General features: G+C 42.3%; 1 protein-coding gene across 2 annotated transcripts; it reads right to left on the bottom strand.

Moving 5' to 3' along the window:
• Positions 1 to 2,666: 2,666 nt before the first annotated feature.
• Positions 2,667 to 19,861, bottom strand: LOC147457799 (transducin family protein / WD-40 repeat family protein). Of its 2 annotated transcripts, XM_086512589.1 has the most exons (7): positions 19,708 to 19,861; positions 18,598 to 18,774; positions 18,432 to 18,509; positions 13,922 to 14,100; positions 12,322 to 12,489; positions 11,166 to 11,226; positions 2,667 to 3,007 (listed from the first exon to the last, which is right to left on the bottom strand). In XM_086512589.1, the coding sequence occupies exons 2-7, from the start codon at positions 18,745 to 18,747 to the stop codon at positions 2,798 to 2,800; spliced, it is 846 nt and encodes a 281-aa protein (XP_086368715.1). In that variant the 5' UTR covers positions 18,748 to 18,774; positions 19,708 to 19,861; the 3' UTR covers positions 2,667 to 2,797. The 2 variants fall into 2 exon arrangements, with proteins under 2 accessions (XP_086368715.1, XP_086368716.1); XM_086512590.1 differs by lacking the exon at positions 2,667 to 3,007 and having other exon boundaries at positions 11,157 to 11,226.
• Positions 19,862 to 25,845: the final 5,984 nt, after the last annotated feature.

The raw sequence follows: 25,845 nt of genomic DNA, 5'->3' as shown, positions 1-25,845 counted from the left end.
GATTAAGTTTTATAGCAACAAGAGTTTCTCTTATGTTAGCTTGGTGGTCTAATGATAGTTCAAATTTTTAGTATCTTAAGAAGAGAAACAAGAACAATCTACTCTTACATACGACATTCTAGAACTCAACATTTAAGAAATATATAATGTTTATTTCTTTGCTGTCGGTTAGTGTTAGAGTGGATACAATTTGATTAGGTTAAAGTATTTACTAATCCCTCGTATAAAATGAGAACTCTAATTTGAAGGAGAAAATTATTACTCTTAATTACACTTAGTGACAAGTAATATTATGCACACTAATACCCAAAATATTTTATTCGATGATGATAAAAATGATTTCATTAATACAACACAAGATGCTAAATACAAAGTGAGCTACAACTATTGAGAATGCTTGTATGCTTAAGCTACATATGCTTGGGGCTAGTGGAAAGAGGGTTGTTATCAACTGCATAGAGTTAGTCCCCCCCCCCTCCAAAATGCGTCCCTCTCAAGGAGTCTCCTCATGAACGTAGAGAATGACCATATGAGGAGACATGGTCCTTGATCAATGCAAAAGAGATGAGGCAAGCTAACTAAGGCCATTTAGGAGACAATCCGCGAGACTTGTACATGGTGAATTGTCAAAATTGCTCCTCTTTCATTGTGGTTTTTATTTCCAAAGATTGGTCACAGAGAAATCCAATCAAGAAACACCTTGCCTTTTCTATTGATACTTATCCATTTATAGAAGGCTTCATGTTTTGCATAATTAGAAGAGTAGTGATATTGTTTTTCGGCGTACTCTTAAGTAGAAGTGCTAGATTGTCATCATCTAGGACTACAATCGCACCTCAAGTCAACTCTCCTCATATACTTTTGGATTCATTTGGGTGAACTAGGAATGGCCCACCAAGATCCATACTAATTCCATTCATTTAGGTTCACCTTGGAAACATGTATTATCGTGCTAGTAATTGTGCTCCTTGCTCCTTTGGATAAGTCCATATCTACTACATGATGAAGATAGTAGTCATAATCCAAGTACCATCATTGCTAATATTTTGTGACAAAAAGTATCCACAATGAAGACCTAGCTTCTCTGATGATAGGAGCCTTTGAGTTAATATGCATCCTCCTAACAATTCTTGAAGGTTTGTTGGTGAGTGAAGTGAGTATAAAAGTGCTAGACTCCCAATATGGTTAGCTTTATTTGAATGAATGTTGTTGATGGTTTGTAGATGTCGATGGAAAATAGATATTGACTCGTCTTTTCATCACATTCTGCAAAATGGAAAAGTACCCCCTATGTTGTAAGCAATCTCTTCAATCATTTCTTCTCTAGTGTTTCAAACTTGCACGGATGATTTTTTTCCCTTCTTCAATTGAATGTCCTCTCCTCCTCAATACTTCCAACCACTCACTTCCCTTTCCTTACATCTTTCTATCTTCATTCTTCACCCTTTTTTTTCTTCATCCCTTTTAGGTACTTCTTCAGTTTCTATTTCTTTGTTGCAACATGGTCTTGTTTAAGAAAGTATTGTCAAATACTCCTCATTTTGTTTGTAGAGAACCTTGTTTGTTAGTGCAGCTTAGAAGCAATGCACCTTTCATCAACTTTCTTTCAAGTATGTGCTAACGATTTATGAAAAAGAAAATTGGGGTAGAATCAAAAATTATGCTCCGCCGCCATCGTAGCAAGATAAAGAAAATGAAAAAGGCACTTTGGGAAGGGGGGTGTTGCAACATGATCACCTCAATCAACGTGATGCAAAAGGTTTCATCGATGAGAAACAGAGATTGGTTTTTTTCTTTTAATTGCAGGCGACACATTGATGCATACTAAGAACGTTGATGTGATGATCAGGGGAGACGATTCATCAACCTCGCGCTCAAGGTCCACATTTCAATTCTATGCTGGATGGAATTTTTAACTCGAAGGAAAGGAATCATGAAGTTTGCATTGAAGGTATCCCTGAAGATTCCAGGGTAATAAAAATAGAAGCCTACCACGTATGTACGTCTCATGCAAAAGCATTATAAGATAATATTACATCAATTCCCCCACTTCACAAATACACTAGAGAGCCAAAATCCAAGTTGCAAGGTGGTGACATGGTTCGATACATTGTGTGTGTGTGTGTGTGTGTGTGTGTGTGTGTGTGTGTGTGTGTGTGTGTACCACACTGCGAAAACATTTCTTTATCAAAGGCAAGAGGTCCTGATGACATGGCGTCCTCGTCCATCAAAGTTTTGACTTGCTTGTTGCCAACACCTCTATCTAAGGTTGAGAAAATTAGGTCTCTTTCTTGTTCTTTATAACCCTCAAACAAACTTTTGACTAGCTCACTCCACATGTTTAGCCTTTTCCTACTAACTCATGCCATTCAAACCTCCCACCAAAAGCAAAATTCTCTTTCCTTTCTTATATTGAAAGTTTAGGATAAAACTTTCTTGAGAGTCCTTAGCTGATAAAACAGATAGTGCAAAGCCAATTTCAACAGATATAGGACAAATCAGAGTTACTCCCACCTTTGGTAAATTTAAACACCGCTTTTATTAGCTTGCATTCAACTTTGATATTAGAGGGCTGAGATGTGTTTAACATTTTCCATTGAAAAAATTCAGGACTCATCAAAACAGCCAACTTCTTAACAACAGGAAAGTTGTCATGAATACTTGCCTTACCCTAAATATCCGCGATAAGCGGCGTATTATAAAGAATAACAAATACATTGGAGCCATCTTTGTGTTTTGTATTTACACAGGATGAAAGGGCCAAACTCCTCATTAGAGAAAAACCAATATACATGTTTTAATCACTATCGTATATATCCATCTGAACATTATTGAATGATTGCCGAGGTATGCATCTGTCTCCAACAGACTCTCCATGTACATTATCCCAGCCTACAATCTTTCCATCCCAAGATGAGCTTACAAGATTTGGGAAAAAGGGATGCCAGCTGCAGTCCCTTACCGTTGACTGATGATAAGAAAGCTTTCCAGTGCATCTCCCCGTTAACTGTAAGTCAAGAAAACCAACTCTCTCTCTCTCTCTCTCTCTCTGTGCAATATATAAAACCGACCATAGATCCATATACAAGAAATATGGGAAAACCCCTAAAAGATATACAATGAAATCATGAGAAAAATCCCAAAGAAAACCACACGATACATCTAGGGATGAAGATATTCTCTCTCTCTCTCTCTCTCTCTCTCTCTCTCTCTCTCTCTTCTATTGGCGAGAAAAGGGGCTGTATCCTGTGTACATAAGAGACCTGTGGAGATGCTCAGTGGCCTCTCACCCAGAGGAAGTACAAAAGTGGGCAGACAATGTGTAGGCTATGTAAACATCAATGTGGTCTGTACCATGAATGTAAAAGGAGCCACTATGTGGGTGCATAATCCCACGTGATGTAGCCATGATCTCGACGGAAAAGAACTGACGATCTTGCCCATATGTGGAGAAAGACGCATCGACCCTACTCCGCTGCGCTGGAGGAGCCAGCCAAAGAATCCCACTGACTGAAAAGTATGCAGCAGCTCTGTCCAAATGGCTGTCAAAATGGTGGATGTAGGGGAGGACTGAGAGCCCAGAATGTGGACACATCAAGCCTTCCACCTAGTCCAAAGCGTGATGCTGCATATCGTAGTGAAGACTGTCTCTCGCTGGCAGAAACCCAACTTGTGACCTGCATCTGGGATCATTTGTAGAGTGCCTACTCTAATGTGAGTGCAAACGTTAACTCTATGTCACGATAGTCCAAGTGTAGGTCATCCTAATATTCAAAAGACACATGTATTACAAAGAAGGCAATTTTACTTGTCAAGTTTACGTAAGGACAGACACGAGTACTTGATAAATTGCCAGAAGTGTAAAGTGACAAAAGCTGAGGGTCTTAAGGTCGGCGGGCTCTTACATCCATTAGAGATCCCAAACGGAAAATGGGAAAGCATCTCTATGGACTTCATTGTTGGTCTACCTATGACAATTCTTGACCACGACTTTATTTAAGTAGTAGTAGACCAATTGACCACGACAATGTAGGTTTATTCCTACAAAGACTACAGTCAAAGCTCCACAATTAGCAAAGCTATTCATGGAGAACGTGTACAAGTTATATGGCCTTCCATCTAATATTGTTAGCGATAGAGAGACAAAATTTGATGGCCATTTCTAGAGAGCCATATTCCATAGGCTAGGGACTACTCTCAAGTACAATTGTTTATCCTCACACCGATGGACATATTGAATGAGTAAATCACGTACTAAAAGATATGCTACGAGCTTATGTTAGTAAGAAGCAGACAGATTGAGAAGGTCGTCTGCCTATCTTGGAACGTGCTTAGTGTAAAGCATGTTTTTACAGGATTTAGCCCATTTATGCTTATGTATGGCTATCAACCTCAATCTCCAATCATCTGGCTAAGAATTTCTTAAAAGAACATTTCGATATGTCACGAATTGCTAAGATGCTAAGAAAGCTCAAGGCCATTAAAAAAAGTTTACACATGAAAATGCAGACAAGTCTCCTTCACAGAGGGGATTGGGACCTTGGGTATTTCTGAAGGTTCTAGAGTATTCAGAAGGTCTGAAAATTGGCCCTACACCTAAGCTTTCACCCACGTATTGTGCTCCGTTCCAAATTCTTAAGGAGATTGGTGAGCACGCTTACAAATTAGATTTTCCAGCACATTCACGAGTTCATTCTTTCTTTGAGTTCATTCTTTCTTTCATGTCAACTGTTTCGTAAGCGGTTAGAAATGCAAACAACGTTATTGATTTCAAAATTCTCGTTGGCATAATTGAGCCACCTGCTCAACCTCATGAGCCGGAATAGATTTTGGATCATCACACTTTAGGAACATGAAATCATGTTCGAAATCATGTTTGCTAGCAAGTTCTCGTTAAGTGGAAAGATAGACCAGAGAAAGATGCCACTTGAGAAAACGTTAGTGTACTCAAGAAGAGATTTCCTACTTTTGTTCTCGATGTTTTCGAGGACAGAAACTCTTCTAATTGACATAATTGTGCCACCCGCTCAATGAGCAAGAAAAGATTTTGGATCGTCACAGTTTACGAATACGAAATCATATTCGCCAACAAGTTCTTGTAAAGTGGAAAGATAGACCTAAGGAAGGTGCCTACTTCAGAAAACATAGTGTACTTCCGGAGAAATTTCCTACTTTTGTTTTTTATGTTTTCGAGGACAAAAACTCTTCTCCAAGGGGGGAGTAGTGTCAAGACAAAGGTCCTAAGCAAGGTATAGGAGGGGATAATTGTGTGGCAATCGTCACCCTCAGAGGTCTTGGGCCTTTCATCAAATGTCTCCCCCAACCAACTCGTACTCACAAACCAAAGCGTGCTAAAGGCCAAACAGTCTTTAGAAATTCAATGACCCATAGCATTCAAATGGTGAGGAAGCTCCAAGAAGTTGGTCCTAATGCAAATCCAAGATTCTATCCATAGACCAATCTTGTTAACCTCTCCCTCACAAGGAAAAGAGAAGCCAAAATGTTGAATCTATAATCTTCTCCTATAACACGCTTCGACACCCAAGTGAGATATCGAAAGCAACACACGAATAAAGACTACAAAAACTAAACTTGAAGAGAGAGAGAGAGAGAGAGAGAGAGAGAGAGAGAGAGAGAGTATTGCTTCCAGATGCACTGGCCCCAAGCACTGGCGCCCTATCTCATATTCTTTCTTTATTGCTTGATCTCAAGATACACCTCTCCGCACGAGCTCTCACAGCTTCTGTGTTTGAGATTGAGGCCTACTACAAACTGGGACTGTATGGATGTGCCAGCTAAAACAAAAGGTGCCCAGTAGTACAATGAGAGAAGGGAGGGGAGGGAGGGGGATATAGTAGAGATCCATCCTCATCTGCACTCTGGACATCGAGAAAGTATGGCTCGAATCCTCTGTTGTAGTCTCGGTCGACACTGCGTAGCTCCTCTCCTCAATCGCGGTCGTCTAGATCTCCCTAGCTCCAATGCTCGGTCTATGATAATGCCTGTAGTGGTAGTATGAGTGCGGGCAGAGCTCTTGCAATGGTGGCTGCTCCTCTGGGTGTTCAATATCTAGTGTAAAGAAATCTGTATTCTGTCTCTGGGACTGTCTCTCTCCAGCTCTCCTCAAGATAGTGTCTCTATGCCTGTGCAACTCAAGTAGATACAGTCCAAGACATTTCTGATCCTTATAACTCATGACCCTAGATAGAGGCCCAAAACCCTCTCTGAATAGACAATGAAAACGGCCTCGTATCTCATAGTACATTGTGCAATGGCATATGTAATGTAACTTTGTCTCTGGCTCTAGATAACATAAGCGGCATATCCTGCTATCTGCTGGAGCCTGGTATCCCTCTAAATCTGCCAATGTCAATCTTGAATTGATGTGAGGATGTGTGTATCTGGCCAATGGCACAACGCAAACCATGAGAAAGATGTGTGTCCATATAGCTAGGTCGAATCACAAACCCATCCCCTGTGAGGTGGAGAAGATGCTCTCTATAGAAAGCCATCTTCGTGCCCAACTCCTGTACTGGCTCTATCCATGTCCTCCTCGTGTCCAACTGAATCAAATCCTGACGAATGAGTCTAGTAATCTCCACCCGTGTCATAGACATCAAGGGTGTCTGTAGAGAGTACTGAAAAGGAGGCAGAACCATGACGTCATCTGTGCATACCAGCATCATGCATCGCCTTGTAGAGCTAACTGTCTGGAGGACTCTAGGGCCAACCTGGCATATCTATCTCTGGTAGTATCCCATAAGTTGTGTACAAAGGAGACTGATCTGGTAAGCCCCTCAATCTCCATGGGGGGGCAAGCTAACTTCGCTTGAATGATATCATGCGGTACGGAGGCCTTGGCTCTAATCAGCCGAGAGATCATAGATACCAAGGGCCTCTCCATACGTCTTCAGCCATCCTGGCCTACAGAAGGTCCCCAAACCTGCACCCCATATAGCATAGTAGAGGCAACTAAAGTATCAAAGAGCCATAACTTTGTCCTAGGTTCTTGGAACTAAACCTGCGAACACTTCCTCTCCAATCCTCCCAAAGCCGCAGAAGCTCTAGTCAGTCTCTGCCGCTCTTCTCAAAGAAAATCTCGGCCCAGTAAAGACTACCCCTAGGTAAGTGTATGCATTTGTATACTCCACAATCTCCTGACCATATGTGAAAGTAGGTGTTGATCTCTTGATCCATTGTGGTGTGGTGTTAAACACCATAACCTTGGTTGTACCAAGGTTTACACACAATCCACTATCCTCTACAAAACTGTCCAAATGTCGCTGCATACCCTCTGGTGAGTCAGATATCAACACAATATCATCAGCATATAACAACAATGGGATCCACGTCCCTGCCAGTTGGGCACCTCTATCACCCTCTGTCAATGTAATCAGACACCTCATCAACATACATACCAAATAGGGTAGGAGACAATGGGCAGCCTTGTTTCACCCCAATAGTAGAGTGAATTAAATCAGATACCCCCTCCGGAGTGCGTACATGTCCCATCACTGATTTGTACAAAGCCATAATCCCCCAAATCAACTCTATGGGCACCCCCATCTCCTGTAGTCTGCGCATCAATCGAGCTCTTGGTACCATGTCAAATGCTTTGCGGAAATCCACAAAGCTACAATAAATCCATCTCCCATGTGACCTGCCCTCCTCAATGATGGCTCTGAGTGTCAGAATATGATCAATAGTGGAGAAACCCCTCCTGAACCCGGCTTGACCCTTTGCTCGTACCCTCACCCTCTGCCCAATTACTCAAGTGCTGCTCAAGAATGGATGCATACAACCGTGCCAATGTGTGTCCAACCATAATAGTGTCGTAGTTCCCAGGCTCTGTAGGATCACCTGCCTTGAAGATAGGCACAATAGTAGACAACCTCCAAGTCTCAGGTAACCCCTCACACATGGCACGATTGAACAACACTGCAAGGACCTCCATCAACATATCCCTAGCATGTATAAAGTGCTCCGCTACTAGACCGTCATGATCATAAGCCCTCCTGGTCCTCATCCTATCAATGGCCCTCTGCACCATCCTAGTGGTAAAGAAGGTGCTCGTAGCTGGGCATGGCTCTGTAGGGTTTGGAAGGGGTTCTTGTCCAAGAACTGTATATAACGATGTCGCATATTGGCCCCACACATCAAGGGAGTAATCACTGGGGGAGGGGAGTGCTCATGAAAGAGTCACCATGCCTCTCCTGAGTCCCTACTCAAGAACATCTGATATAATTCTCGCTCCATCTGAGCCAGGTAAGCTCGCTTCTTCCGTCGCACAAGGCGCCGGGAAGCAATGCGAGACTGTCTGTAAGTGATGACTCTAAAAGAAAATCCCTCTGAAGCTGGGCTCTCATCTCTCTGCACTCCTCATCATATCAACTATGCTCCCAGAATGTCGACTCCTGCAACTGTGCCTTCCCAGAGACGGTCCCAGATCTCCTCTGTATAAACGGAATCAGACTCTGGTGTAAATGTCTAACGGGTGTGTGACCTACCTCCTAAGAGAGAGAGAGAGAGAGAGAGAGAGAGAGAGTGGTCTGCAGATGCAAGCGTTGGCTAGGCTGCTCCAAGGCGAAGTTGAATTAGATATGCTGCAGTACGTCGTAGCTAGCCGGTGTTGGGGCGTTCCCTAAACCTTGGAGGAGCAAGTGGCAACTTCAGCTTGGGCGACACCAGCAGCAACAGGCGATGGGCGAGTTCATCTTGGCCTTGGGCGACACCAACAGCAGGGTGACGTCTAGATTTGTCTTCACGCAAAGCTGAGGCGTAGCAAGGCTTAATTATTTGATGACCTTGAGCTTCACGCCTAACGCCGGTGTTGGCGGAAGGGTGTGCCTTACTTATAGATCTGCCATTGCTATTGGGGCCGTCGCCATTAATGTGATGACCTTTGTTATAGGTGCCACAGGGACCCCTTCGACGCCATATTGGGCAGGTCCAGTTGCAAAGGTCATAAGCCCACTGTGTGATGAGAGAAAGAGAGAGAGAGGTCTGCCGATGCAAGCTACTTTGATTTCGGTATGCCAGCGACCTCCAAAAAATGAAAAGAAGACCCCTCCCAAAACAGTCCGCACCAGCGCGGACTGTTTCTAGAGGTTTTATTTTTATTTTTGAAACACTTGCAGACGGCACAGAGAGAGAGAGAGAGAGAGAGAGAGAGAGAGAGAGAGAGAGAGAGAGAGAGAGAGAGAGTATATGGTGATGAATAATGAAACACCTGCAAACGTGTGTGTGTGTGTGTGTGTGTGTGTGTGTGTGTGTGTGAGAGAGAGAGAGAGAGAGAGAGAGAGAGAAGAAGAAGAAGAAGATGACAATTTTAATGTCGTAGGAAACTATCCCAAGAGACCTTAAAGATCTATCCGACGAGGAGAGTTGAACTCAAGACCTGTTAATCAAGAGGGAAATGGCATAACCAATCAACCACACTTGGGTGATAGAAAGGTTATACCATTTTCCTCTTCTTATTAGCAACATAGCTTAGAAGCACACCCTGCTTGGGTGAAGCAAGCCCTTTGCTTCGTAATACACAATCGTACGGCTGAGCGTGGCACAAAGAGAAAAGGGAGAGCCTTCGACCACGAGAGCAAGGATAAGTGAGCGTGAGCACCCGGGGGACACATGTACGACTAAGTCGAAGCCAACGATCCACCAGAAAAGAGGGTTTGGAAGGGTAGTGATCCACCAATCTCTCGTACACTAGACGATGGTGAGCCACCAAAAAACGGTTGGGAGCTCACCGTCCACCACGTGTCCCTCCCTCTCCCTTGTTCAGAGGACGAGTCATGCACTCATACAACCACGTGCTCTCACCTAGAGACACGCATGGTACACATCCACCACCTGTCTTTGAGTTCAGGCCCCAAGCTGGCCACACTATGCGTACAAATGAATGGGTGTGGGACTAGGGACTTGAACGACGGGTTGGCCACCCATGGGCAAGGACATGAGAGGACCTAGCCCCACAACATGGGCAAAATCATGTAGCAATGGACCCAAGGGACAAACATCCAAACTAGGAGGGACTGAACATGACCATGGTTCCACTTCAACCCAAAATTGTGGCCAACCACGCTCAAGTTGGCAACCTGGGACCACGTGTGTGTGTGTGTGTGTGTGTGTGTGTGTGTGTGTGTGTGTGTGTTTTCTTGTTGTGTGTGTGTTGTGTGGTGAGTGCAAAGAGGAAGACAGAGAAGAGAAAGACATTGCTTGTAGTCTCTTTGGCTACATCCTAATGTTCTTTGTGACTATGTCTGTGGTAAATAAAGTACGACCTTTCTCCCTTTTTCTCTCTAGCTACATTCAAACGATCTTTTTAACTACGTCCTTGTGTAATTGCCAAAATTAGAAAAAAAAATCATTACTTACATAGTGCAAGGACACTTTAAAAAAGAGGAAAACGCTAGAGGGAAAATAACAGAGAAGAAAAACACAAATGTACCAATGTGAAGTTGACCACCTCTTTATATGGACACAAAAAAGTGTTTTGACTTTCCACCATAATGGATCTTTTCATTTTTTGAACACACCCTTCACTTACGCACTTAAGATGTTTTGAAAGGCTTTTTACTTTTCCGAGATTGGGGAGACCTAATCGCCAAAATTAGAAATAAGAAACCAAAAATTCTTTTACCAATCACAGCCCCCCACCCCCCTTTCCCTCGGGGCACGGTTTTCCTGTTAATGTGATCACTTTGTCACTTTCCAAACTCTCTATTCAATTCTCCCTTCAGTGGCGGTTTTATTATTCCTTTCTTTGAAACTTGTAAACCATACGTCAATGAAATATTAAAAGGCACATGGCAATAATGTAATTTTATTGGCACATAACCCATTTCAACGCGTTGCAGCATTGGCACCTAACCCATTTCAACATGTTTCAGCATTTCAAAGGCAGATGGCAATTTTGTAGTTTTGTCGGCACCTAACCCATTTCAACACGTTTCAGCATTTCAAGGGCATTGAAATTGCCATTTATGGATTTCAGGGGTCATTCCTGCGTTTCAGGCCTCGCGCCAATTCCTTGTCAAGATAATATAACTACATTGACCTAGTTCTGAAGCCCATTATGAGCCCTGGAAAGCACACTATTATTTGTTAAAAAAGCAAGAACACAATTTTTTGATGCTTCAAACAAATATAGAGATTTAACTTACCACATCATAGATATATACACAACCATCATGTGACCCTGTATAGATATATTTCTGCCCAGTCCTGTGAGGGGGAAAAAAAAAAGCAAAACTACAAGGTTTAAGCAGATAATCAGTCATTTTGAAAATCTAGCGAAATGAGTTTTTTGATTAAAACAAAAACTGAAGTAATAGTCAGGATGTCAAACTTTGACCAATGACAATCCTGATTCCTTAGTAAAACCATTGTCGCCGTATAAAAGACCATCAAAGGTATTATGCTTCCAAGCAGTGCTCACATATCCTGTTCCGTAGTGTAAATTTTCCAGTTGAAAATGAAAAACCCCGGCTGTAATTTCATTGGACCTTAATTTAAGGTCAAAAATTGGGCATTAATGTTATATATCCTGATAGATACCTACATTTGGGCATAAATCCCCATTGTCTCATTGATTTGACCTTGCAAAACAAGGTCAAGAAGAAGGTTCTTTTTTAGCACTGCTTTTAAGTTGGAAGCAGTGCTCAAAAATATCCCAGTTGTCTCATTGATTTGACCTTGCAAAACAAGGTCAAGAAAATGGTTTAAGGCAAGGCTTTGATGAAACAGACTCTTCCTTTCCCTACTCATTTATCACAAAATGTGCAGAGCATAAAGTCTATATCTTAAAGCAAGGTTCCGTATGTCTTTCTGTTTCACTTATCACAATTTGCTTGAGATGCTGTGTCAGAGGCAGGGCAAGGTTCAATGTAGTAGAAGCTTTCTCAGCTATATGCAATTTACATCACACACTTCCCATACAGCAATATGCAGAGTGAAAATCTGTATCCTACATCCCACAAAATATGTGCACACAGGGCATTACATTCAGCATGAATGTAATGCCCTGTGTGCTAGACGCATAGGCTAAATTTTGTATAATTTGGATTAAAACATGATCATGTACACACTTTGCAAGGAAGTAGCTTTGCGACTGACGACTGCCAGCAGCAGTAATTTCCTTACTTCAGCAGTACACATGTAACTATTGCCAAGCATGGAGTCAACATAACCAGCTGCCCTTATTTTTTTGACATATTTTAATAAAATTAGACATTGAGAGAGAGAGAGAGAGAGAGAGAGAGAGAGAGAGAGAGAGAGAGAGAGAGAGAGAGAGAGAGAGAGAGAGTTGCATGCACTTACGTGAACATGGGAGAAAAATAGCATCGAATCAGGGTGCGCAGGACACGGTGACCTTTGTATGTCATTAGTGACTGATCATAGGGATGCTTAATATCTTTTCCAACCCCTGGATAATCCATCCACCTATAATCCCAGCTGTAAGATGGTATCCTCTTTCCTTTTGATTTGCTGCAGTATAAACAAAAATATCTATAAATTTTGCTATTAAAAGTGGGAACTTGTATTCCTTTTACACAAACTGCACATCTCAATGTCTCATAAGGCCACTCGTGTAGAGACAATGTCCTATTCTAAATCCACTCATTAGAAGCCAAAGAGACCAGAGCGAATGGAGATTTGGGGGGGGGGGGGGGGGGGGGGGGGGGGAGCGCTAGGTTTAGTTGTGTTTGGGGGTTGTTGGTGTTTTGAGGTGTGTTTGGGAATCAATCAGCCAAAGAATAAAAGTAGAAGATTACTAAGGTGAAGAAACATCGAAAACTGCCTTACCTGGATCGGGCCGTGACATGTTAAAAACATAAGATGTCAGAAATGAGCCAAAAATAACTATTTCTTAAAGCCTATCACCACCTTGAACTTGTGGGCAACCTCCGGATGTGTGCAATGACAGCAAACACTCCAAAAGGCTAAAATTTTCCCGTCTTATGAGCCCCCTCAAGTTCAATTAGTTGCCCATGCCATGGGTGCATACCAAGCCTGACATGTTGGGGATCGCATACAAATGTGTTGGGGATGCTGTGGTTAATGAGATACACTGTGTTTGCTGAGATACACCAGGATTTAAGGTCCAATACAGAAGCCCATACATAGGCAAGGACAATTAGTCCACCATGGAGGGGCATCCGTAAAAGGTGTCAAAGGCTCACTTACCTGAGCAAGTAATGAGATGTGCTACCTTCGTTTGCTCCACAAGAGCCATTAGATGTCACCCATAAGCAAGCCAGCCTAAATATCACTTAAATTAACTTGATACCTTAAACCTAAGAAAGCCTTTACATGCGATATGTCACTGATCGGCTTATACTACATCACCCGCAGCCCCCAACAGACAATTACTTCTATGAGAAGTGAGGATTCCCATCTCAAAGACCCCCTGCTGCTATCCTTAGATTTCACTCCATTTCCACCCATGCAAGATATCCTACATCCCCAATTTGGTACCAATGGAGCTCACTAGATACATGCATATGATGACTGAACTCCCTACTTGGTTTATAACATCAACACTGAGGCTGTCCAACATTCACTTCATGGCACTCATTCGTTGGGCATTGAAAATTTTGGTATGGATAAAAAAGAATTTTGGATCCTTCCCCAAGTACTGACTGAGAGTTTGCGACATGATAGACTGCATCAATGATCCAAAACATCACTCTCAGATCTAGGGTCAAGTTTGAGCGTCAAGTGGTTAAACTGTTGCAGCTCAAGATGGAACCATTTGCATGAACTAGACATATCCTATAACATGACACACCGTACATGACTGATCCTTCAATTAGTTATTGACCCATTGTAGCATGGCACGTCAGTGCATTTATATTAGAGTGAAGAAATTTATCTGATAAAACATCTGAAGCAACACTTCCAAAGGCGGAGTAACTACCTTGCTGTGGTTGTAGAAGACATTTTTCTGATGTCCCATAACTTGATTGATTGATCTTTTCCATTTGATATGAAATATCTTCCATCACCACGGCTGTCAATGAATGTGATACCTTCCAAGTGTCCAACAAGAACCCCTGCTGGACGGGTTCTTGACATTAAGCATCTTCTGTCCCAAACCTGTCAGTCAACCAACCAATGCCTTCTAAACCATGCACAGGTAGCATAATTTTTTTTTAAAATAAGATTGAAACAAACTCTTCAATCTTCTCAGGTCTTCCAATGACTTTTTATCATCCTCCCAGAATAAGAAACAGGTATAATTTCAAGAAGCTTTGATCAGAAAGAGATATCCAGCCTTTGCCAAACAATTTGTAACTATACCTAAGTATATACAAAGTGCCATCACATAGAACCTACACTGTCACAAGGCGGGCACCACGTGCCAATAGAAAAGAACAGACTGAACAAACTCTTCGCAATTCAATAACAATTGAACTGAGAGAGAGAGAGAGAGAGAGAGAGAGACGACACGCGACACGGAGTGGCGGAATTCCACCCCAGAGAGTATTGGCCCCAAACCTTGGCGCCCCTTTCGGTATTTCTTTATATTGCATCATCAAAGTACAAGCCGGTACTCCAGACTCTGCACCTTCTCCAGGAAGCATGCTAGAGAATGAGCCCTAGCCTCATATTTAAAGGCCCTTGGCCTGAAAAGCAGTTATAGTAAAAAAGCCTTTAAAACTCAAAAGCTTCTAGTTCAAAAGCAAAGCCAAAAAGCTGCCAGCGCAATTTACGAAAATCCGTACAGCCTGCCACGTCATCATGTCAGCGCAATTTTCGGAATTTGTCTGCTGCCTTAGGGTTAGGGTTAGGGTTTCTGGCAGAAATTAGGGTTTGCAGGTTTTAGGGTTAGGGTTTTCAGAATTAGGGTTTGCAGCAATTAGGGTTTTTGGCAGAAATTAGGGTTTGCAGGTTTTAGGGTTAGGGTTTCCAGAATTAGGGTTTCTGGCAGAAATTAGGGTTAGGGTTTTCTGCACTCAGGCAACCACGTCATCACTCTGTGACACTTCCTCTGTTGCTTGTTCTTCTTAGGGTTTAGGCCCCTCAGCCGGTAGCTCCGTTCTTTAGGCTTTGACACGTCAGCAGTTTGTTACATCTCCCCATCTTGAAAGAGAGTAATCGTCCACGATTACAGCATATCTGCAAAACAACTCAAGTTAGCTCAAAAATTTCCGAGGGACAATCAGTTTGCTCTTTTTATTAAGGAGTTAGCTTCTCCTTTTTGCTCAATTGATCAAGGAGTTAGCTGCTCCTATCGGCTGTTTTGATCAAGGAGTTAGCTTCTCCTTTCGTCCAGATCGGAACTCTTGATATTCCGGCGTAGTAAAATTAGCCATCTCACCCAGACCGTACTGATCTTCCTCGGGTGTCTTGATGCACTAAAATTACATACCCAGGCAATCTCATCCAATTAGGAATATTCAGTGGTTGGCACATCACAATGCAACACAAATGCTCACATATGCATGTTACAAGACATAGAAACATAAAGCCGCTGATGAACACTCCTCCCGCATAACCTAACAAGGTCCGGGCCGGGAGATATTCAACGACTCCCTCATCACTCCTCCCGCATAACCTAAAAAGGTCCGGGCCGGGAGATATAGAGGCCTTTTACAACCAAACGCCCCCCAGACCGCAGCCAACGTCGTTTGGAGGTGCTGAGAGTAACCACTGCTCAGACTTCTTAATACTCCTCCCGCATAACCATCCAGGTCCGGGCCGGGAGTCACAACAACAATTATTTTACAAGCATACAACCAAACGCTCCCCAGGCATCGGCCTGCGTCGTTCGGAGGTTTTCAAACATACAACGAAACGCTCCCCAGGCATCGGCTTGTGTCGTTCCGAGGTTCAAACAATACCAAAACAGTATTTCTCACTTCTCCACCCAGGAGTAAAATCACCAATCATTGAAACCAGTATCAAACCAGAGTCAAACAATTCAAATCGGCACCAAAACAGGTTCAAAACAGATACCATCCATTTCAAACAAATTCCAAACAGGATCACCAAACAAGCTCAAACAAAACTCAAAACTTAAAAAGCAATCTCGACATCAATCGAGCTCGAAAAGTCGACTGACTTTCCATCCTGAAATCTGCACCAAAAATTAGGGTTAGGTTTCTTCCATAAGGTCATAGCCGAGCACAGCATGGTCCATCAGCTCTTGGACAAACAGTGTTTCTTTGGCAGTGATGGTAGTCCCATGATAGCAATCGCACTCGCTCTCCAAGTTCATCTACTCGTGAAGAGACATCTACTGGGAGATGTCGAGAAACTTCAAGTTATAATCTGCTAGGGTTTCCATGGAAAGCATTTCAGGATACCCCACTCTGCCAGAAGTTGCACTCTGAAGGAAGATGTCAGAAACCATATAACTTCGGGCAAAAAATTTTCTTTAAAGCTTGCCAAGTACTTGGAGTATGCTGCTTGGTAGCTGTAGAAATCAACATCTGCATAGCACTGCTTCTGAGAAAAACAGTGACTTGAAACAAATCTGGATCCTTCTCTTGCAAGTGATCTTAATTGGCTTATGCCCTGTAAGACACTGCGGTGAAGACGGGAGCGCGCCCGATGCGCGATGAAGTAAGGGTGGGAGTGGCTAATAAGACCGGGTTGGGGGGCGAAGATGTCCTCAAATAAAGCTCTGTCTGCTCTTTTGTAGGACCGGTATGCTTTCAGAAAAGCACACGCCTGATGCTCTGATACCACTGTCACAAGGCGGGCACCACGTGCCAATAGAAAAGAACAAACTGAACAAACTCTTCGCACTTCAATAACAATTGAACTGAGAGAGAGAGAGAGAGAGAGAGAGAGAGAGAGAGACGACACGCGACACGGAGTGGCGGAATTCCACCGCAGAGAGTATTGGCCCCAAACCTTGGCGCCCCTTTCGATATTTCTTTATATTCCATCATCAAAGTACAAGCCGGTACTCCAAACTCTACACCTTCTCCAGGAAGCATGCCAGAGAATGAGCCCTAGCCTCATATTTAAAGGCCCTTGGCCTGAAAAGAAGTTATAGTAAAAAAGCCTTTAAAACTCAAAAGCTTCTGGTTCAAAAGCAAAGCCAAAAAGCTGCCAGCGCAATTTATGGAAATCCGTACAACCTACCACACCATCATGTCAGCGCAATTTTCGGAATTTGTCTGCTGCCTTAGGGTTAGGGTTAGGGTTAGGGTTTCTGGCAGAAATTAGGGTTTGCAGGTTTTAGGGTTAGGGTTTTCAGAATTAGGGTTTGCAGCAATTAGGGTTTCTGGCAGAAATTAGGGTTTGCAGGTTTTAGGGTTAGGGTTTCAGCAATTAGGGTTTCTGGCAGAAATTAGGGTTTGCAGGTTTTAGGGTTAGGGTTTCCAGAATTAGGGTTTCTGGCAGAAATTAGGGTTAGGGTTTTCTGCACTCGGGCAACCACGTCATCACTCTGTGACACTTCCTCTGTTGCTGGTTCTTCTTAGGGTTTAGGCCCCTCGGCCGGTAGCTCCGTTCTTTAGGCTTTGACACGTCAACAGTTTGTTACATATACAACCTTGTTATGGACGTTGTCAACTCAAAGTAGTATGGAAAAAAAAAAAAAAAAGAACTTATTCATCCTTGGCAATCAAGGTTGTCAAATACAGCGGGTGGTGCAAAAAAGCACCCAAATGGGACGGGTTCAAAAATTCCAAGGGGAGGAAAAATATATAGTGGGCTTAAATCTACGTACCAAATGGAATGGGCAGGTTCAACCATAACCTTCACCTACAAGATGTCACACATCCTAATAATAGAAGGCGATTCTTGTGTGATTATTTTTCATGCATTGCAGTTTTTAGTTGGCACAAGTCTTTTCTACGTTTGTTAAGCTTTCATTCAAAACACCAAGTTTTGACAGATATGCAATTCCTTAAGCTTCCACCAATAGATTATGTAATGAATCCGTTTGGTAATTTTGAGCATACTGGCTCATAAATATTTGTTTTTGTTTCTTGCAACTTGACCAGGAAAGTTTACAAGTTTGGTTCAGGATCATTGGTTCAATTGTTTATCGTTTGCTATTGTTGCTTTCTATACATACTCTTGGCTTCACCCTGCCCTGAGTTACATAAGTCTTTGCTAATCTTATTCTGTTCTGCTCCTTTTACAAGCGTCATGATATTCTTCTACGCTATGTGGGGCAATCAACAACCATAATCACAAAAATGTGCTAAAAACATAGAAAGGCACAGGAAACATTTAAAAACACCAAAACGACGACTAACATGATACAGACAGAGTTCAGCAGACCCAGAATAACAAGGCAGACAAGGAATAAGCATATACTTTTGAGAAAAAAATCACCCGCTTGAGAACATGTAAAAGCATGGCATGATCGTTAAAAGCCAGCTTTCTTTAAAAAGGTTACATGCATAACAAATAAGCTTTTAATACGGCAACCCTTACCAAGCATAACATAGGAAGGCACATACCTTGCACGTGTGATCATCACTGCCTGAGAATAAAAGGTGGCAAGATTCTTCTGCATATGTCACAGCATTTACATCATCCTGAAACAGTACCAGGTTAACAGAACAGTCCTTACGAGCTCAACCATTTGTTCCAAAACTTTGTAAAGAAAATGAAAAAAAATAATACTTTATGGGCTTGTAGACAAAGGGTTGGTTTGTTGGCCTCTAGATCGTACACATAAATTGAATTTTTGTTACTTCCAGCTACGATCTCTCTTCCATCTTGTGAAAACTGAACAGAATATAGCCCGAGAGAATACTCTCCAAATGGTTCCATTGAGAAATCAAGGCCCTCGTGAATGTCCTGCACATGCTTTAATGGTCAGGCCTAAGAGAAATGATACAAAAAATTAAGCAAAAAATGCTAATATTACGGATAAGACCAAGAATAAACACGTCCACATACTTGGTAAGTAGCATTAAGAATGTAAACCTAGTAAAATGTTTTGTAAATCATCAATGCAACAGATACACATTGAAGATTTGACATCAAATGATTGACACATGAATGATATATGCTGATCACCCACAACCAAAAGCTAAAATCTTCAATCCAAAGCACAGCTGATTTCCCACTTTCACCTCTCCTTGTCGCATTTTCCTTTTCCTACCAAGTTTACAGTGTCTTCAAGAAGCAGATATCCAAGACCTCTTTAGCAAAAGATCTGGTATACATCTCGAGAAAATCGCAAAAACACTTTTGAGGGAGGCTATAGACTCATGATACTCATTTTCATGACAATATAACCATCACCTCATTATTCCCACTAACATCATTAAAGCCCAATAGCGATAGATGCAAAAAGACTCCTAGTAACTGCCTGGGTCTACTTAAAACTGTACTCTAGTGGAAACCCCAAATAACGTCAGTTTGCACTGACTGCTGCAGATCATCAACGGTCCAACGTTCCTGTGGCCCTTGACAATGGTATGATTGAGGAGTACCTCACGCAAACCCTGCTCTTTGGAAGTTAAAGCCATGAGGTGAACCAAAAGCAAATAAAATAACCAAGTTACTGCTCCATGTTGCATAAAACAGACAGGTTGCAAACTAGAACAAAATCTGTTAAAAAAACTGTTCTATCCTGATATAATGCAGCTGTGCAAGTAGCAGCACAAACTGTTAAGCTCAAGCATTCATCACCCTCCACTGAGCCTGTGAAGTGTGCTTCAACTACAAGCTTTAAACTCTATACAAATAACAGATGCATCAAACTTTGCTCAGTGTTAAACATACCGTGACATTTGCAAGAGAGGCTACTCCGCTTTCATTTCCAACATTGACAAGATGAACAATTGGTGAAATAGTCGCATATATCTGTTAGACATTGTCATTTCAATTAGCACATAAGCAAGAGTAGACTTTTTATTGATCCTAGAGTAAGCAAGACGTAATACTTGAAACGAACACACAGAAAAATATAAATCTGAGGCAAGATGTAACGAGATGGTGTAACAAAATACTAAAATGGCAAAAATCTTTCTGCAAGCTACGTAAGTATACCACTACCATGCAAAACCTTAACAATAAACACATCAAACACGTTTTCAAAGCATGTGTTGAAAAGTATTTGTTTGACAAGATTTCTAAGACTATGGAACCGGCCTTCGTACAACAGACCAGTGATGAAACAGAAAACCTTGTTAAGGCACAGAAAATACTTCAAATACAAGACACAAAAGTGCCTCTTTAATAATGAGAGGGACCCTGCAACCCCCCCTCAAAGTGGAAAACAAAATTTGGTAATGTGGGTCAAACCAGTCTAAGTATCTCTCTCAATTCACATAAATCTTTCTGTCAATGTTAATAAAACTTGGCTCTTTGACAGAACTATTCCTACTTTTGTGGGCATTGACCAACTCAAGTGTCCATTATTCATGCAGCTTGTGTATCTTCTGAAATTTTGTTCCTCTGCTTGTTTGACTTTCTAGAACCAAGTCTGGGACTTTCATATCTTGTCAAAAGCTTTTTCCTTTATGAAACCTAACCACAGGAACACGAAACACCAATTTTAAACCCGTTTACAATGGTGTCCGCTTTGATGAACCCAGATTCTGATGTGGCCTTTGGGTAGTCCTCCACAATAACCAAAGGCCGCAAAGTGTAGTAATTTATGTGTATCTTCAAAGGCATAAAAGGACCAAAAAAGGCATGAAAGGGCCTGGGCCATTACGAAACACTTTGTCCTTGATGTAAATAATCCTCTAGTATTGAAGTCAATGTGATGTGCATGTGCCAAGAAAAAGTCTTGTAAGATCCTTGAAATTGCTCTCGTTATAAGAGGACCAAACTTAAAAATGTGGCAACGTACGAGGATCAATGTAACCGCAAGTCATTGGTGAGGCGGTGAATGAGCAGCAAACACACCAACAAGCATGAAAACTTTATCACACTCGAACTTCAAAACAACTGCACACGAAACTCGAAGTGGCAGAATTCCACTCCCAGATGCATTGGCCCCAAATTTTGACACCTTTTCAGTACTTCTTTTTTTACTAAACAATCCACAAAGTACAACTTCCGGGTAGTCACTACAGATGTGAAACCATACACTAATCTCACAAAAGTGGCCCCATGGTCATAACTAATCCTGGTGCAGATGTGTCTTGCCTGAAACCAAAAAATAAAAGTGAATCGTCTTTGTCTTTGACAAGTGTCCTTACACATGTAACAAGTGTCTTGACACTTGTCTTTCTTTTGGAATACTCCTTTTAGATTCTTCTAGCCCTTGTCTAGAAGCTTCTAGAACATTCTAGAATCGGTGGAAAACTAAAAACATCAATATGGAAATCAAATGAAAGCTCTTTTCAAGGAGAATACCTAGTGCTCAAACGCTTTCAAAACAACAGTCAATACAAGTCATCATACATGCTTTCCTCTGTGTGCACCCAAGGTAGATTCCATCCATTCCATACACTTATAACCATCTATATTTCTCTTTCATAGTTCTTTATGCTTTTCAAGCATGTCAATTGCCATTCATACTTCCCCATTTAGGGATCAAAGTATGTCTAATCAATCATGGTTCCATAAAGACAAGATACATGTCCAATTATGTAATCCTCCAATCGCAAAGACAAAATATGTAATCTTTCATATATTTCTTTGATTCATATACAAAAGCTGATCGGCCTCCCCTTTCAGAGCTGTGTGCGAGTGACTTGCAGATCATAGGCAACCTGTGCATTTATCACAAGGCCCCATACATTGAAAATCCATCGAAAGCCCTAAATCAAATTTAGAGGCTTGTGAATGTTCTAAGGCTCTTTTAATACTTTAGAATTAGTCTTCCCATTCCCACTTACTCCGTACTCTATTTTAAGGCAAATTTGAACATTTTCTCTCCTAAGCTAGAGAGAGAAATTTACTCATTTAGTGTTAATTTTTCATTTTGAATAAGTCTAATATATCTTTGAGTAATCAAAATAACTATTTATCCTTGTCAAAGTAATTTAGACTAATCAAAATGAAACCGGCCCGTAGGGCGGTAGACTTTGGCTTCCACCCAAAACTTTATTTTAACTTCACGACACAAAGGAACTTCACGAATAAGCATGTGACTGGAATTTAACAATTCAAGACATTTCACAACTTGGTAGCTAGAGCGCTACCAAACAGATAGCGACACCCTGTTGGCCCCAAAGACTGGCGCCCTTTCGGTATTTCTATTTTCTTATTAAACTTGAGAAAAACCTGTAAACTTCTACAAGCTGTCCCACTTTTATTGGGCTGGAATTCCTCTACTCTAACCCGATTTCGGCAACATAACCAAAGTAGAAGTCTCCATAGACAAAATCCCAAGTACACGGTGACTTTCCATGCACTTCAGAGCACTTTACAAAACATGATAAGAAATTACAACACGTTGAATTCTCTGTTTTGCGCTCCGATTTAAGTGTCGATCACTTCTGTGGATAGCCCTCGATCTCTTGCACCTATAGGTTCACTTTTCCCTTGAATTAGACGAGACTCCTCGAGGGAAATCTCTCTAAATTGTCCTGTACAAGCACCCAATGCTTTCCCGAGGCTCCCCTGGCAAATAAACGGTCCGAACGCTTTCACCTACCCTCATCAAGCTGTTCAAACCGATTTATGGTTGATTGCAGGTTTTTGACCCAATTTTTCCAACATAACGACGCTAAAATCCATGTAGGTCAAAACTACTTGTCAAGGACACTTTTCCTTGCGTTATGGAAGCTTTCCAGAGAGCTGCAGGTCAATTTCAGCATGCTATAATTTTCTGTTTTGCCACTGTTAGGTGCCTACTGCCCTGTACACACATCCGAAGGCCTTTCCGAGGTTCCCATAGGATTTCCTGCAATTTAGATGCGAAACCCTAAACCTACAAAAAAACACAACAGGCTGCAATACCATTTCAAGCAGAGCGAGCACGTCTACGCGTGTCTCAGGTGCTCCCACACGCAATGGGACAGTTCCCCTGTATATCGGACGAGTTTTCACGCGAGAAAACTCTCTATTTTCACATTCCTTCGCGATGGAATTGTGCGTACCTGAAGGGGATTAGCAATTAGCTAATCCGGTTTCTGTACAGAGAAGGCTCTTGCCTCGGCAAACGTGCATAAAAACCCCAGAACTGTACATGGTCATCTGAGAAGCTCAACTAGCGGGGCATTACCATGTGTGCAAAGGGAAGAGAGAGATGCACGAGAGCAAATCGTCGCGCTACATAGAGCAAGGGTGAAGGCAAGCTTTCCATTAAAGCCGTGATCACTTGCACCCACTATTCACACACACACTGTAGCACTTAATGAACAAAAATCAGTCCCCCCAATCTCAAATTGGGCGCCCCCTCTTGAGATGACCTTCTAGAGAGAGAGTTGACCAACACGTTGCTCTCCTACTGCCATGTGTCCAGTTTACTCCTTTTGGTTTAATTCCTAGTGTGGCCAGTGTGAAACGGATGTTGGCCAAGAGTTTCACCCGCAGGAATCAAGGCCAGGCAGCCACGAGATGGTTGGGCCGATCGGCACTGGAATCCAGCTTGTAAAGAAGTGGCTAGGCTCAGATAAAGTCATTTAGGCCCCTCGCCAGCACTTTATAAGTTGGTGGGTGCAATGTCCGAGCATTTTTTATTTTAATAAGAGGGTCCCAAAGACTAAATAAAAATCAAGGGAAAGAAACATATAGTGGTTGTCACAATATCGTGACATATCCCCCTCTTAAAATCGCAAACATCCTCAATTGCATGACATATATACATGCCATAGATAATTTATGTGGTTAGCACCCTTTTATCATCGCATGTATCCGCAAGACAGACTGTCAAGCATGTGTACCAATGACTTAATGAGACCTTCATACTTTTGTCAAACAATGTATACTGCTATTACACTGAATCCTTATGTACATGTGAAGTGCTAGCTCTATCATCACCCCTCTTTTGAGCACGCGTCAAGCCCTTTGACCCTTGCTCTACTGAAATGATCTGAGTTGGAGAATACATGAATTGTAAACCAAAAGCTTCAAGGTGAAGCTATGATACATTTGGTGACTCTCAGTTCACTTTTTCCCATCCACTTCGCATCCATAGGTGGATAGTTCTTAAACTTCACCAAATACCGTCGTGCAACTTTTCCTTTAACTTTTCTTTCTTTTGGCATGTCCTCAAAAAGACTCGGCTGAGTCTTTAGCCTTCTCTGCATTTCCTCACCCTTGGGAAGCGTCAGGAGTCGCTTTTGCAAAGGACCTCTTTGCTGAATTTTTCTTTGACCGACCCCCTTTCCCGTTGCCCTGACATCCACTGTCTTCTCCCTTCAACAAGGCATGACCAATGTTGGCAACGTCCATAAGCTATATCAAACTGTTGAAGGAAAGTAAGAGCCTTCGTCTTGTCCTCGAAACCACTAAAGGTATCAAACTTTACCGTTGCACCACCTTCTTTGTATGGCTTTGGCTTTTCCAGTGCTTCCAAATTGTCATAAGGAAGCGTCTGCAACATGGGCACTGCAATAGGGATCATCCGTGCACCTTTGCCATTGACATTTTGAGTCGCTGGTGCCATATCTGGCTCCTGTCCAGAAAAACCAGCCATGCCAAAATTGCCCTGTGGCACCCCAAAATGGCCCTGATGGCACTGAAACCCTTGTTGCATGCCAATCTTACCATACATGGAGTTTGGCATCATGTCCTGCATACCCCCAAAGACTGTTTCTAGCATGTACTGTTGGTTTCCAAGCGCATAATACACAAAGCAATAACCAACCATGCTTTGAAACACAGATCCACCCCCGAAATACCCAAGATGTACCGTGGGTGGTGGAAAGACCTGACGCACAGCCTGGGAATTAGTTCCATGTCCGTTTAAACCAACATTCGGACTCTAAAAGGTGGCTGGCTGAACTGGTATAGCCTGTGGAATTAGCCTCCTAGCCACCTGTTCATGGACAGAAAAAGGTTGCCTTGGAGCCCAAGCTAACTCCAAAACATGCGAATGCTCCCTACCCTGCTGGGACGCATAAGGGACCTGAGCTTGAGCCTCAATGGGCTCTACTGCATGGGACGGTTGCCTTGTCTGCTGTGACACTAGCGGCGCTTGCAGATATTCCATAAAGCTAGGATTCTGCACCAACCGAGAGAACATATTCACAGCAGCAACCAACTGTGTCCTGGACGCATCCTTGTCTAGTTGCCCAATCATAAACCCTTGAACTTATGGAGCATTCACATCAACAAAAGGTACAGACAGTAGTGGCCATGAACTCTCGCCAACCTCAAACACTAGAGGAACGTCCTGTCTGTCCTGTGAAGAGGAACACTCTTCTCTGGCGTCGTTTGTCCTATCACCCATAGTGTAATTCCAAGTTCCTGTACTTTGTGTCTTCACCAAAAACCAACCAAGGCTCACTTCTTGAGGAAAAAGTGCATGTCCCGGCAACGGAACCATGAAACCGGCCGTAGGGCGGTAGACTTTGGCTTTCACCCAAAACTTTATTTTAACTTTACAACACAAAGGAACTTCACCGAATAAGCCTGTGACTTGAAACACTTCAAGACATTTCACGACTTAGTAGCTAGAGCGCTACCAAGTAGACAATGACACCCTGTTGGCCCCAAAGATTGGCGCCCCTTACGATATTTCTTTATTCTTATTAAACTTCAGAAAAACCTGTAAACTTCTACAAGCTGTCCCACTTTTATCGGGCCGAAATTCCTCTACTCTAACCTGATTTCGGCAACATAGCCATAATAGAAGTCTCCACAGACAAAATCCCAAGTACACGGTGACTTTCCACGCACTTTAGAGCACTTTACAAAACCTGGGAAGAAATTACAATACCCTGAATTCTCTGTTTTGCGCTCAGATTCGCGTGTCGATCACTTTTGTGGATAGCCCTAGAGCTCTCGCACCTATAG

Source organism: Adiantum capillus-veneris, chromosome 5 (genome assembly GCF_014529385.1).
Source record: "Adiantum capillus-veneris isolate H3 chromosome 5, ASM1452938v2, whole genome shotgun sequence".
Classification (NCBI taxonomy): domain Eukaryota; kingdom Viridiplantae; phylum Streptophyta; class Polypodiopsida; order Polypodiales; family Pteridaceae; genus Adiantum; species Adiantum capillus-veneris.
Note: the sequence above shows the minus strand (reverse complement) of the source record. Positions and strands in the feature narration are given on the sequence as shown.

Coding starts and splice junctions, on each gene's coding strand:
- LOC147457799 (XM_086512589.1), bottom strand. CDS start 18,747: ATGGAACCATTTGGAGAGTATTCTCTCGGGCTATATTCTGTTCAGTTT. Junction 14,101..18,431: donor GTGATGATCACACGTGCAAG/GTATGTGCCTTC, acceptor GTTGACTGACAG/GTTTGGGACAGAAGATGCTT. Junction 11,227..12,321: donor TATTTTTCTCCCATGTTCAC/GTAAGTGCATGC, acceptor TCCCCCTCACAG/GACTGGGCAGAAATATATCT.